Raw genomic sequence first — 15,469 nt, forward strand, 5'->3', positions numbered from 1 at the left:
CTCTGTGGTGTGGATGATAAAAACTCCAGGAATAAATGCTTTACCTTTGGGATAAAAAGAAAGAGAAAAGGAACCATAAAATCATAAGAGTCCAAAACTCTGACTTTTAGCAGTACTCTGACAATCTCACAGTGATTCCTTCTCTTTCTTCTCTAGGAATAGGTACTTCAAAACTTCTTTTGGCATGCCTGGGTGGCTCAGTGGGTTAAGCATCTGGGTCTTGATTTTGGCTCAGGTCATGATCTCACAGTTCATGAGATTAAGCCCCGTGTTGGGCTCTGCACTGACAGTATGGAGCCTGCTTGAGATTTTTTCTCTCCCTCTCTCTCTGCGCCTCTCTCTCTGCGCCTCTCTCTCTCTCTCTCTCTCACACACACACACACACACACACACACACACACGCACACACATACACACACCAAAATAAATAAATAAACAAACAAACAAACTTTTTAAAAAAATGCTCTTAGTGGGCACTCAATTAAACTTCAATATAGTATTTAAATCTAAGTTTTGCTATTATTAATCCTCACTTATTCCTGGACTTCAGATTGCTTTATCCTCTGTATTTTAATGTATTCTTAAACCACAAAGGCAGTGAAGGGTAAGACACATTGTCCCTGTTACACATTGGGCAAGGTTCATAATAAGATATATGGAAAGGATACCTCTTCCATACGATCCCACAAATGCATTCACTAGCCTTAGAGTTCCAAGCCCCAAGATAGTAGTCTCCCTTCTGGAAGCCCAATGCATCAGAGAATCCTTCCAGGGACAAGAACCCTTGAGAAGAAAGTTAAGTGTGCTTCTAATTGCCAACTCTTCTCTAGAGTAGATGGCCTTCGGGAGAACCAAGAACTAATATGTTCTGATAGCTTCCTGAAGGTCTAGGCCAAAAGTTGGGTTTTATGATCAAAATCAGACAGAAAACTCCAAATTTGACTCATTCATTATCACTATTTCCCTTATTATTTGTTTCTTGCAGATCTTGAATTTGAGCATATATTTTAAATGATTCCCTTTTACAATGTTCCTCTGCCCCTTTGTGTTTCATACCATGTGGAAATAAATATACAAACAAAACAACTTGGTCTTTTGTCAGAATTGATGTGTTTGATGTCCTCTATTAATTGATGGACTCAAGCACAGGTCAGCTTCTTTCTTTGTCTTAGTCCAAAGACGAATAGTGTACCTATTACCACTCAAACCCTCTAAAATCCATATTTGGGGATACGTGAGAAATGGAGAGAAGTGTTGATCTAGCAGGATGACCCTGATCTTCCATAAAAGAACCCTCAGACTGCAATTGAAAGTAAGGACCTAAGCAGCCAAACTTCCTCCAAGCACAGAAATCTTTGTTAACTTGTTTAAATTCCACATACTCAGACATTTTCAAATGGAAACTTTTGTTATAGCTCCGGTTTTCTCCATTCTTAAAGCATGCAGAGATTTATTCTTTCACTTAATCTTCACAACAGTGCTATGACTTAGGTACTCTATTATCCATATTTTAAATAAAAAGAAACTCTGCTTAAGAAGAGGTAAAGGACTTGCTCAAAGTAATAGTGATTAAAAACAAACAAACAGAGGAGACTTTTTATACCCAGGATGTCTGTCTGGCACTAAGTGCCCCTCCAGGGCGGATCCGATTGACTTCTGGGAATCAGCCAATGTCAGAGGTTGGTTGGACAAGTGGGTTGGTACCTAAAGTCACCACCTGTGGCCATATAAATTCCATAGCAGTTCTTTTGCTAAGCTATGAAATGTAGAGTCAGAAGTTAATGAATTCAAGGGTCCATTGGACAAGACCCTAGAATTGTTGTACACCGAAAATGTTCCAGTACCTTGTATTTTATCAACATATACGCTCTTTAAGGATGAGGACACTGAAGTCCAAGGAAACAGCTAATTGATTAGTATCAGACCACAAGAAAAAGTCTTCTAAGGCCCAATACAGTGACTTTTTTTCCCACCATCACGTCTTGCCTCCCTTAAGATGCCTTGAGATGAATTTACGAGGAAAAATCACCATAAGGTGACAAAGAGAATTAACTTTCATCTCTTATCTTTAGCAAAACCTGTCCTGGATCTCAATGAAAATGGGCTGAGTTAGGGATGCAAAAATTCTATCATATCGTTGGGATTACATCCATGATAGCAGAAATAACGTCTTACCTAGTTAGAACAAAATCCAAGAAAATTGAACAGAATCAGAATAAAAGTGCCCTTAAGAAAAAAAAAAAGTGCCCTTAAGCCTGGAGTTTAGCATAGTTTTCCAAACACAGCAGGAGGTACATTGTTTCTTGCAGATCTTACATATTAATGAATTCTCCTTATGGATCTCAGTTCTGGGGCTGAAGATTTCCTTCAAGAAAGAGAATCCTAATGTTGTTCTTCTCTCTCTCATGCTGACCTATCTTGACCACCACAGTGAAAGTCACATACCCTCTCAGCTTCACGTCACATCTGTCTTTCTTTCTGCTCAGTTGCCTCTCATACCTGCTCCTATCACTACAACATTTGTCTCCCTTTCAACCCTGGAAATTATCAAAATCAGAGCATTGCCTCAAGGAAATGAGTGACTGCACATAATCTCTAACTATCCAAACCACTACACCATGCACCCTATCCCTGAAGGAAACCCTCAGTGACCATCCAGCTCCCACCTGCTGCCCTACTGCACTGTCCCCATATTCAAAAGCCTACCAATTGACTCAAGAATCCATGAAATGTAAATTTATCCCTGGTGTATTATAAATATATCCATATATAGTGAGAACAAATATTTCTGCAAGATATCCTAAAACATCTCAAAGGGATCCCCCATAATATATCAGAAAGTAATGCTTCAATGATTTTAGTTATAAACCCCTCGAGAGAAAATGGAAATGTAAGAAACTGGATTAAAAATCAGCAATTCTAGTTAACTTACCATGGTTTCCCTCTGTAGTTAAGGAGAATGCCCAATGTAGTCAGGAAAAAGAAATAACCATTATATGTAACTGTTCAAACACCATGCCATATAAATGCATATTTCTCAAGTCCCCACTGACTGGACAATGGCATTTGCAAAGCTCCAATGCCTTAGAAATTCAAGTCAAAGGAAAATAAAATGCTACATAGGATTTGGAATCCAAAGTCCTTAGATACTAAAGTGAATCTTCTGATCTTCAGCACCTGGCTCTAAGGTTACAGAATGAAAGACACAAATATTTCTATCATTTAACATCCCCCTCTTACTCTGCCCTTAAAATAAGAGAAGAGCTTCCTCTTGAATCATAACGTTTAGAGATGATACTGAGAACATCAAAGGAACTCTCTTTCCATCTAAGGCTTTGCTCTCTCAGGAATTAATTATCCCTGTTTTTTAAAGATTTTGCCTTACAAATAGATATTTGGGAGAATTCATCCATGAACAACACATCTTTATTTGAATGGCTCTTTTCCCTGCACTTAAATTTATGTAATAACAGCCTACATTCCTGGTCTAGAAAATTATATGATAAAGCACTCCTCCTCCACACCCTTGGGTATCACCAAGTGGAACATGAAGGATTCTAACTGCTGTAAAAATAACATGGGATTTTGTTTAGATTGCATATCCCTGAGGAAATCTCCTCCTTGGCTGAGGTCACCACAGGAGGTTGAGATACTGAGTTAATCTCTCAACTGTACTATAAACACATAAGGATATACTCTGTTTGTAATAACCTTGGGACTTGATATATTTTCAGGCAGAGTGAGATCTAGAGTTGGAGACCAAATGGAGGTTAAAATCCTTGTCCAACTTGTCTGATATAGAAATCTAAAAAGATAGATTTGTATGCCTTTTCAAAGACTTTCTAGAAATCTAGTAATTCTGCTGGCCATTTGATAAAAGAAGCCTTACCTAGGAAAACAGATATCTTTAAATTTTCATCATACATAGTATCCTCAGGACAGTGGAGATTGGAACAGCCAAATATATTCTGCCATCTTGCAAACACATACCATTATGAGAATTGAATCACTTATGAGAATTGAAGCTGCTGCTGTATTTAAACATACAGCTAGGCAGTAGATGGCAGACTGGGAAAAATAGTAATAGCAGCTATCATTACTGAGCACTATGTCCCCTCTTCCCTTACTTCGGTTGTATTACATTGATCGATTTTCATATATTGAACCAACCTTGCATTCCTGGGATAAATCTCAATTGTTTTTGGTATAATTCTTTTTATAGACTACCAGATTCAGTTTTAGTAGTATTTTTGTTGAGGATTTTTGTGTCTATGTACATAAGAGATGTTGGTTACAGTTTTCTTGTGATGTCATTGTCTACTATTGATACTAGGGTAATACTACTATCATAGAATGTGTTCTCTCTTCTCCAATTTTTTGAAGTTTGTGAAGGATTTGTGTTAATTCTTCCCTAAATGTTTGATAAAATTCACTTCAAAGTGAAGCCATCCTGGCCTGTTTTTTCCTTTGTGGAAATTTTTTTATTATAATCCAATCTCTTTACTTGTTAGAAATATATTCAGATCACCTATTTCACTCGAGTCAGTAGTTCGTGTCTAAGAATTTATTCATTTCATCTAAATTATATATTATTGGCATAGAACTGTTCATAGGATTCCCTTATAATATTTTTTATTTATGTAAGGTTGATAGTAACGTTCCCTCTTTCATTCCTGACTTTAGTTATTTCAGTCTCTCTTTTTTATTAAATCAGTCTAGCTAAAAGTTTGTCATTCTGGTGATCTTTTCAAAGACCCCACTTTTGGTTTTGTTTGTTTTTCTATTCTCTATCTTCTTTATTTCATTTGTTTCTGCTCTAAACTTTGTTATTTCCTTCTGTTTGCTTTGGTTTTAGTTTGCTCTTCTTTTTCAAGTGTCTTAAGGGCAAAAGTTAGATTATTGATTTGAGACGTTTCTTCTTTTTTTAATATAGGTATGTACAGGTACAAATTTCCCAATAATCACTGATTCAGAAGCACCCCATAGGTCGCAGTATGCAGCATTTTCATTTTCATTCATCTCAAAGTATTTTCTAATTTTCCTCACGATTTCCTCTTTGACCCATTGGTCACTTGGGAGTATGCTGTATAGTTTCCACATGTTTGTAAAGTTCCCAAATTTCTTCCTTTTGTGATTTTCAATTTCATTACACTGTGGTCAGAGAGTATACTTTGTATGATCAATACTTTTAAATTTCTTGAGTCTTATTTTATGGGCTCACATATGGCCCAACCTAAAGAATGTTCCATGTGAAGCTGAGAAGAATTTATAGTTTGCTGTTGTCGAAGTGCTCTATTAGGTATCTGTTAGGTGTAGTTGATTTATAGCATTAAGTCTTCTGTTTGTTTGTTGAACTTGTGGTATCCTGACTATCCATTATTGAAAGTGGGATAGTAAAGTCCCCTACTATTATTGTTGAATTGTCTATATATTCTTTCTATTGTGTCAGTATTACACATGTGTTCATGAATTCTGGGGCTCTGTTGTTAGCTGCACATAAATCTATAATTATTATATCCAGATAGACTATTTCATTATTATTAAGTGCCTGTCTTGGTTTCTAGTAATAATTTATATCTCAAAGTCTTATATTACTATAAGATGAACTATAACCACTTTAGCTCTCATTTGATTACCATTTGTATGGTATACATTTGCCATACTTTCACTTCCCACTCATTTGTGTCTACGAGTCTCAAGTATGTCTCTTACCAACAAAGTATACAGTTGAATCCTTGAACAAAGTTGGGTGTTAGAGACACTGACCCCCTCCCCACACGATCAAAAAAACATGTATAACTTTTGACTCCCTGAAAACTTAACTACCAAGAGCCTACTATTGACTAAAAGCCTTATTGACAACATAGTCCATTAACACATATTTTGTATGTTATATGCATTATATACTGTCCTCTTAAAAAAGTAAGCTACAGAAAATGTTATTAATAAAATCATAAGGATGGGAAAATACATTTATGAAATGTACTGTATTGAAAAAATCTGCCTATAAGTGGACCCACACAGTTCCAACCCATGTAGGTCAGGGGTTAACTGTATTTAGATCATATATTTGCAGCTGTAATGTGCATCTCTGCCTTTTAATTGGAGTTCTAAAATGTATGTTTTATGTAATTACTGATAAGATAGAATTTACATCTATTTTGCCATTGGTTTTCTATTGTCCTTTTTTATTTCTTTATCCTTCCATTACTGCTTTTTTGGGGCTAACTAGATATTTCATAGTTTTCTATTTTAATTCTCTTATTGCTTCTTTTACTTTATTTTCAGTTATTTTTTTTAACTGAACTATTTTTATAACTAAGTTATTTTGCTTTCTCTGGGAATATAATTAACATCTTAAGTTACAGCAATACAGTTTTGATTTTAATACAGTTCATTTTAATTTTAATATAGTTTCAGATTAAAAGAATAGTAATTGTAATACTGCATAAGAACTTTGCTCCTATGTAGCTCTATTCCTTCCCTCCTTCTTTGTGTTGTTATTGCCATACAAAGTGCATCTTTAATATTTACCTATGTAGTTACCTTTACCAGAGCTCTCGATTTCTTCATGTAGATTCAAGTTACTGCCTAGTGTCACTTCATTTCAGCCTGAAGGACTCCTTCAGTATTTCTTGCAAAGCAAGTCTGCTAGTGATGAGACCCTTCCACTTCTGTTTATCTCAGAATTGCTTAGTTTTCTCCTTCATTTTTAAAGGGCACTTTTATTAAATATAGAACTCTTAGTTGACAGCACTTTGAATGTATAATCCCATTGTCTTCTGACCCCACCATTTCTGATGAGCAATCAGCTGTTCATGTCAATGAGAATTCCCTTGTACACGGTGAGTTGCCTCCCTCTTGCTGCTTTCAAGGTTTTCTGATTGTCCTTGGATTCTGGTCATTTGACTGTGATCTCATATCTCTGAGTTTACCCTACTTTGACTTTAGTGTATTTTGAATTGTAGATTAACGCTCTAGGAAGATACAAGCCACTATTTCTTCAAATACTCTTTCTGCTTCTTTCTCTTCTCTCCTTCTGGCATTCCCATTATGCACCTGTTGGTACTCTTGCTGGTGTTCCACAGGTGTCTGAGGCTCAGTTCATTTTATTTCTTCATCCTTTTTTCATCCTGCCCAAGTACCGCCATTTGGAGGATTTATAAATCTCTAGTATTTGCTGAAGATTCTAATCTAAAACAGTCATTAATTTTATCACAGTCATTAATTTTATCACATTTTTCCCACATCTATTGAAATAATTCTACATATTATTATTCTCACTTATTCTACTAAGGTGATAAATTATATTGATTACATTTTTAAAACTAAAACCATCTTTCTTTCTTGGAACAAACACAATTTGATCAATATGTATTAATGTTTTCACAATCACGCTCAAATTTGGTTATTTTATCTCCTACCACCACCAAAATTTAAACTTTATGAAAAGTATTGATATATATTCACGTGGAGTGAGATCTAGAGCTGGAGACCAAATGGGATTAAAATTCTTGTCCAAAAGAGAAGAGCATTACCATAATTGCTTTAGACTAATCCAGATTCACATCCATGGCCAAGGAATGGACCACACTTCCCCACCCCACCCCCAAACACCTGGTCACCTAACAGCAGAGGAAGGGTGTTTTATTAGGAAGAAAGAAGCAAGGAAATACCCGCTCCGGGTGAGTGTCTGTCACACCTACTGTTCCTCCACCAACTACTCTCCCTTTGCTCCTGTATCTGTAATCAATCTCTCTCTGCCTCTCCTATCCCCACCCTTCTCTATCTCTCTTAGCTCTGTCCCTGGTATTTAAACATGATCAAGGTTCTCCCATCCTGAAAAATATTCACCCTTAATCCCATGTCCCCCTCAGTGACTATTTTGGTCCTCATAAAAACTTTATGAGATATTATCTCTAATTTTCAGAAAAGGAAACTGAGGCACAGAGAAGGTGAGTAACATAGCCAAGATCACACAGCTTAGGCAGGATTCAATAAATAATAGCCAATAGTATCATAGTAGTAAAAAATGCAAAACTTTCTCTCATTTCAGAAAAATATTTTCCAACTATTTTCTATGCATAACATACTAGTTGGATGATTTTTATATGCAATCTTTAAGTATTCTTCCCAATAATTCCAATTTATTTAGGGCTGTTTTACAGGCTCTAGTAAGTGAAGTGACATGCACAAAATCTCGTAGTAAATAGAATTGGGTATCATACCCAGGTTCATGTCTTTGGAGTATTATTTCTCTAGGACCCTACCATGTCCCATTTGTGTAGAGGATGTCCCTGGTCCTAAGTCTTAACATCTGCTTGGTCTTCCTTCTTCTATTCTGCAGGCATAAGTAAATTTCCAGAAATACATTTCCAAGATAATACCCAGGCAGATCTCCCAGATTAGGGCCAAAGACGGGAAAGGAAGAAAAAAATTTCTCCTTTCTCTGTGGCTCTTCTTATGGTCACTGCTGCACATAGGATTTGTCTGAGGAATGTGTAATGCCTACCACTAGAACTAGAGCCTCTAACTAATCCACCATGGTCTGAATCAGAACCCCCTTGCCTATCATTCCTAATACATGAGACACATGACAGAGTCAGTGTCTAATTGCTACCATAGCATAATTGTTAGAGCTCAGGCTTAGAATTAGATCCATTTGTATTTAAACCCAAGCTCTACCAAATATTAGCTTTTCTGATCTTGACCAAGTGATGCTCACAGTGAGCATCAACTTCCTACACATAAGAGAATTATTAATACCTTCTTCATGGGGATTATGTAAGAATTGTATGAAATACCATACCTAGAAGAGTGACATAAATTTATTATTGGTCAGTTCTCATTTTAAACACATTTCCTTTACTCCTACAACCGTTTCAAGGACTCCCAACATTACTGTCAGGTTTTTTAGTCACAAGATCAAGTATTCATAGAAAGATTTTGGAATTACAAGGACTTATGAATCAGTATTCAATACTTTAAAACTTTAAAACTTACTTCTCTCCTTTCTGTATGTGGCCAGATTCTAGCAACCATAAGAGAGAGAGAGAGAGAGAGAGAGAGAGAGACAGAGACAGAGACAGAGAGAGACAGAGACAGAGAGAAGGAGAGACAGAGAGACAGAGAGAAATAGAGACAATTCTTGCCAGAAAACCAAACTGGTCACACCACAAGCTTTGATGTTCTGTACAGAAAATGACAAAGGACAGCAGTGAGCCTTTGCTGTATGCTGGGCACCATTTCAGCACTTCACATGCATCTTCTTGTAGAACCCCCACAAGAGTCCTGTGATAGGTACTATCATCACTCCCTTTTTTATAGATATGAGAACTCACACATAAAGAGGATGAGTAACTTGCCCAGTCACACAGTTAGCAGATACAGCAGCCAACCAAACTCTTTCTCTTCAGCATGATTCAGATTTTTTATTATTAAGAGCACTTTCTCTAGCCTACATTTGTCTATCCTTGGGGCATTAGCAGTAGAATAGCAGTTTTTCACTGACTTAGAGATTTTCCCTTTTATCTTGCTCAATCTCCCCTAGAGCTCTGTGAGAGAGGTGTTCCTAGGCTATTTTACTGACTCTGACTGGCTCATGCACCCATACCCCCATGACTAGAACATTCTGTGCCTTACATCCCAGATCCTAAGATCACTTCCTAAACACAGTCACAGAGGGACTCCTAACCCAACCCAGCTGTTTCTCTCCCACCTCCTTGGTCACAGATGCCTTGGCCACAAGAGAGAAATGACAAATTGGTCTGGCTGCCATCTTGGTTGAAGCTGCTAATTCTAATCCTCTGGGAGCTGAGAGGTCAGAGCCTCCTTAACTCCTTACACCTGAGTAATGACCATTTAAATACTCCCTTGAAACCACACACGAAAATATTGATGTAGATGGACCCAGGAAGACCACATAACAGTAACCAGCCACACATGACAGAAGCTGTTTGGTTCTGATTTTCCAACACAGTTGGATCCAGATGCCCAAGGACCAAAGGAAATATCTCTGGGCTAAGCACGGGCTTCCTAAGAGAAAGGCTTAAAAGAGCTAACTTTAGCTAACTTGCCTGCTACTCCAAAGCATTTTTCCATTTTTGCTGATTGTATGGTACTTTCAATCCCTAATTTTTCTGCTTTAACATAGTTTGCTATCTTCAGGGCTTTAAATCAGTGTAGATCTCAGATCAAGTGGCTTTTATAATATACCTCATCTTGTCACCAAAAAATACTGGCAAATGTGTGGCTTGGAGAGACATGTCCTCCAACGGTTAGGGTTTTTTTCCCCATCAATTTCTTATGAAGCCTAACACGTTGGAAGCTAAGGAAGAAATCTGTTATCTGAGCTGGGATGCTTGTGTGTTACATTCACAGGGAAGTGTGACCCTAGGAAGCAAAACTAAACCTAGCCCATGAACCAAGAATTATTTAGGATGTCTCCCAGCAATCATTTGCAAGTCACTAAGTGAAAAATGGATGAACTTGCAAAGCAGCCGCTAGGAATGGGTGATTGCTACATCCACGCCAAATGTGCTCTCAAATAAGATACCTGTTCTGGAATGAATCTGCTACTTCTTTCTCTACTGCATTCAGACAGGTAGGTACAATCGGTGATTTCTTTATTAGTGTTTTGTTCTCAAGGTGATACGAGGGTCTCCAATTTAAGGTGAGTTAGATTTAAATATGTATATCTACTGTCACAAATTTTTATGAGCAATGACCATATTTAGTCTATTAAGAAAAGCAGTCACTTAGGATTTATGCACCCATAATATAATAGTATAAGAAAATATATAAGAAAATAATATTTGATATAAGAAAATATTTCTTCTACTAATTTATTTCACTAATTACAAAGGTAATCTTTTCTCTTTGTAGAAAACTTCAATCAAAAAACATTTTTTAAACACAAGAATTCCCCTTTACTTATAATTCAAGTAAGCACTATTAGTCTTTATAGTGTACTTTTTTTTCAGATACTTTTCTATGTACATATGCCATTTTGGACAATTTTGATCATAATATGTAAACTGTTTTACATCTTGTGTTTTCCACTCATACTGGAAGAATCTTTCCATGTTATTTTTTTTCCTTTTTAAGTTTATTTATTTATTTTGGAAAGAGACAGAGAGAGAGAGGGAGGGGCAGAGAGAGAGGCAGAAAGAATCCCAAGCAGACTTCACACCATCAGTGCAAACCCTGTTGTGGGGCCCAAGCTCACGAACCGTGAGATCATGACCTGAGCTGAAATCAAGAGTAGGACATTTAACCGACTGAGCCAGCCAGGCGCCCGCTTTCCAAACTATTATTTCTTCTGGCAAATACCTCACTGCCCACCTGATATTTCATAAATATAATTCCTGTCATTGTTCCTCTTGTATGCAGACATTTTGATTTTTAATTATTCATTATCATAAAAATTGTGGAATACAACAATGTATGCATGTTTGTCCGTATTTTTTAACTAGAGTAGATTCCCAAGCCTAAGGCGTACTGGACCAAGGGACATGACCAGTTATAAAACCCTTATCCTATGAAGTCAAACTTCTTTCCAGAATATTTCAGATCACCACACAGCCATCAGCACTGGGTAATATAGCAGTCATAAATCTTTGCCAATTTGCCAGTTGAAAATATTTCCGTTTTTAAATGGTATTTCTTTGATGGCTTGTCCAACAGAGCATTGTTTTAGATGTCTAATGTTTTTTCCTGGGAGGTTTCTTTTTATTAGTATTGCCCTTATTTTTATAATGCTAGGAGTACACCTTTCTGTAAAAACCATTTCATTATATGATGGTTACTTGTTATACTTGTTGCAAGTATTTTTCCAATGTGTTCCGGATCTTTATGGAATTGAATCAATTAGTCTTGTCCTGTATCTCATACCACTGCATTTTGCTTAACACGCTCTTTCCCATCCAGAGATTAGGTACGTATTTGTTTGTTTTTCTGTTTTCAAACAAATCTATATTTTATTTGAAGGCTTTAAGACACTGTATTCTTTTTTTTTCTTTTTTTCTTTCTTGTTTTTTCTTTTCAGTGATGGCATGAAGAGACTTATTGTATTTTGAAAAATACTTATCCAGTTGTTGACAAATATTTTATGAACTATATTCTTTTAAATATTCTTTAAAAATAATGTTCTTTTGCAATTTGACCATACTTGCTTCTTATTAAGCTTATCCCATCATCAGTTATATTTGTGCTTAGTTATATTTATATTTTTGAAATACTAAAAAATTCTTTTTCCTTTTTTTTAAAATTTTTAAATTTTATTTAAATCCAAGTTAGTTAACATATAGTGTAGTAATGATTTCAGGAGTAGAATTTAGTGATTCATCACTTACATATAACATCCAGTGCTCATCCCAACAAGTGCCCTCCTTAATGCCCATCACCCATTTAGCCCATCCCCCACCCCCCTCTCTTCCAGCAACCTTCATTTTGTTCTCTGTATTTAAGAGAGATGGGGTGCCTGGGTGGCCCATTTGGTTAAGCGACTGACTTCGGCTCAGGTCATGATCTCTCAGTTCATAAGTTCAAGCCCCATGTCGGGCTCTGTGCTGACAGCTCACAGCCCGGAGCCTGCTTCGTATTCTGTGTCTCCCTCTCTCTCTGCCCCTACCCCACTCTCTTTCTCTCTCTCAAAAATAAACATTAAAAATTTTTTAAGAAGAGAGAGAGAGAGAAGCAAACCATAAGAGACTCTTTAATAACTTTTTAATGTATTTATCAAGTCTAATATTTTTCTGTTGCCTGATATACTGATTGCTACATTCAACTTTTTCTGAATCAATTGGTTATTTTTTAACTTCTTGAATATTTAATTCATTTTTCTCTTCGTCTATGTTCTTTCTTAATATTATAACAATCAGATCTTTCAAGGATAAGAATAATGATTCATTTTTATTCTCCTTTCAAGAATTTGGATTGTGTGGAAAGCTGTGTGTTTTACCTTTGGGATAAAACTTTGGTCTATATAATAATGATATTTTTCAATTCCTCTGTGTTATTCATTATTTTTCCTATTTCATATATGAGAACGTTTAGACGCAGTAAGACTATGGTGTGTACATATCATTACATGGCAGCTAATCCGTGAAAGCAGAGCAAAGAACTAGTCTATGTGACCATAACAAACGTACTCTGCCCAACAAATTATGGTGCTTTTGCTTCCTCACCTTTAAAATATGTTTTCTGAATGCATCCAGAGAATTTTTCATAGTCTTCTTTAAACAGAGTTTTTATATGCAAAATATCCTTAAAAACTAAACATAAATCCTCCAGTGAATTCCAAAGTTTCAAATAAATCTGGAGAATTTTGCATTGCATCAGGCTGGCTGTTTCATCCCCTTCAGGATATTCTTCCTTTTTCCGGTTTGATGATATTCTTAGACAATTCAGTTTCAAAGTAATAGAAGCTCACAAATCTAACTGCCACAATCTTACTGAAGCCTCAAACATTGACTGAGTTCAGTTTTTTTTTTCTGAGATGTCACTACATCATTCTTAATTTCAGATTGAATTTACCTGATGTTTTCTAGTCGACCTGAAACAAGTTAAAAATACCAAACAGGGGCGCCTGGGTGGCTCAGTCGGTTAAGCGGCCAACTTTGGCTCAGGTCACGATCTCACGATCCGTGAGTTCGAGCCCCGCGTTGGGCTCTGTGCTGACAGCTCAGAGCCTGGAGCCCGTTTCAGATTCTGTGTCTCCCTCTCTCTCTGCCCCTCCCCTGTTCATGCTCTGTCTCAAAAATAAATAAACGTTAAAAAAAAAATTTTTGTTTAAATACCAAACAGAAACTGCCACTTAGCCTCATCAGCACAGGTGACAAGAGAAAAGACACAGGGCAGCAGCCTCTCCTGAATTCAAGCCTCCTGCTCCTCACAGGCCCTCCTTTCATTCCTGTTTTTCTGTGGGAGAAAATACTATGGCAGTCGTTCAGGGAATATCCGCCCGCGTACAATTACAGGGAGGGGCCTGCAGTCATCAAAGCGTACTTGTGAAAGTGGACGAGTGTATCCGTGAATGTGTGGGCTCAAGTGTCTGTGTGTCTGTGGACGTGAGAGGGTGAAGAGGCTACGAGTTCCTTAGGTAACTGGCAATAAGGTCCAACTTTAAATCTGAGTTCATCTGCTTGGGGTTTCCATCAGTCTGACGGAAAACACTCCTGAAAGAAATGATTTGCTTGGTCAAAATGTATCTGCCACAATTGCAGTCCCTGTGCTATTTACAGACAGATCAATCATCCAGACGCCGACGTAGATTCACGGGGGCGAATGAACAACGTGACGGAATTCATCCTGCTTGGCCTGACACAGAACCCAGACGCACAGAAACTCTTGTTCGCTGTGTTTATAGTCATCTACTTTCTCACCATGGCAGGCAACCTACTCATTGTCGTGACAATCACCACCAGCCGAGCCCTGGGCTCCCCCGTGTATTTTTTTCTGTCTTTCTTGGCCTTCATAGACAGCTGCTGCTCTTCTGCCATGGCTCCCAAAATGATATTTGACTTACTCGCAGAAAAGAAAACTATCTCCTTCGGTGGGTGCATGACTCAGCTCTTTGCAGAGCATTTCTTTGGGGGAGTCGAGATCATCCTGCTCACGGTCATGGCTTATGACCGCTACGTGGCCATCTGCAAGCCCCTGCACTACACGATCACAATGAACAGGCGAGCGTGTGGCCTCCTGGTGGCCACGGCCTGGGCCGGGGGATTTCTTCACGCTCTGATTCAAATTCTTTTTATAGTCTGGTTGCCCTTCTGTGGCCCCAACATCATTGACCATTTCATCTGTGACCTTTTCCCTCTGCTGAAACTCTCCTGCTCTGACACCCACATCTTTGGACTTCTTGTTGCCGCCAACAGCGGGCTGATGTGTCTGCTCATTTTTTCTATTCTTATCACCTCCTACCTCCTCATCCTTTACTCCCTGAGAACCCACAGCCCTGAAGGACAGCGTAAGGCTCTCTCCACCTGTGCCTCCCATGTTACTGTAGTCGTCCTGTTCTTTGTACCCTGTATATTTGTGTACCTGCGGCCCATGATCACCTTCCCCATTGACAAAACAGCGGCTGTGTTTTATACTATGATAACACCTATGTTAAACCCCTTAATCTACACCCTCAGAAATTCGGAGGTAAAAAACGCCATGAGGAAACTCTGGAGCCATACGGTAACCTTGGGTAACAATTCATGTGACTAGAGAAGGGAAAAAACAAAATTTATTCATATATTAAGAACAAGTATGACTAATAGAAAGGATAATGGTCTTGAAATCAAAATATACGAGCTTAAGTATATTTTGCTCCCCTTGTTTTCTCTAATCTTTAATGGTTCTTCTTTCATAAAACAGCGATATTGAATTAAATGATGACGAAAGTCTCCTCCATTTAGAAACCTCTCTGCGTTAACAAATTATTGATCAAAGGGACACTGCTGAACAACATAAAAATGTC

General features: G+C 37.5%; 1 protein-coding gene across 1 annotated transcript; it reads left to right on the plus strand.

Annotated features, from left to right (window-relative positions):
• Positions 1–14,286: 14,286 nt before the first annotated feature.
• Positions 14,287–15,216, plus strand: LOC112865939 (olfactory receptor 4C5). The gene has a single exon (XM_025928971.2). It carries the CDS (start codon positions 14,287–14,289, stop codon positions 15,214–15,216), a length of 930 nt encoding a protein of 309 aa, XP_025784756.1.
• Positions 15,217–15,469: the final 253 nt, after the last annotated feature.

This window comes from Puma concolor, chromosome D1 (assembly GCF_028749965.1).
Source record: "Puma concolor isolate L17-30 chromosome D1, mPumCon1.1.hap2, whole genome shotgun sequence".
Lineage (NCBI taxonomy): Eukaryota > Metazoa > Chordata > Mammalia > Carnivora > Felidae > Puma > Puma concolor.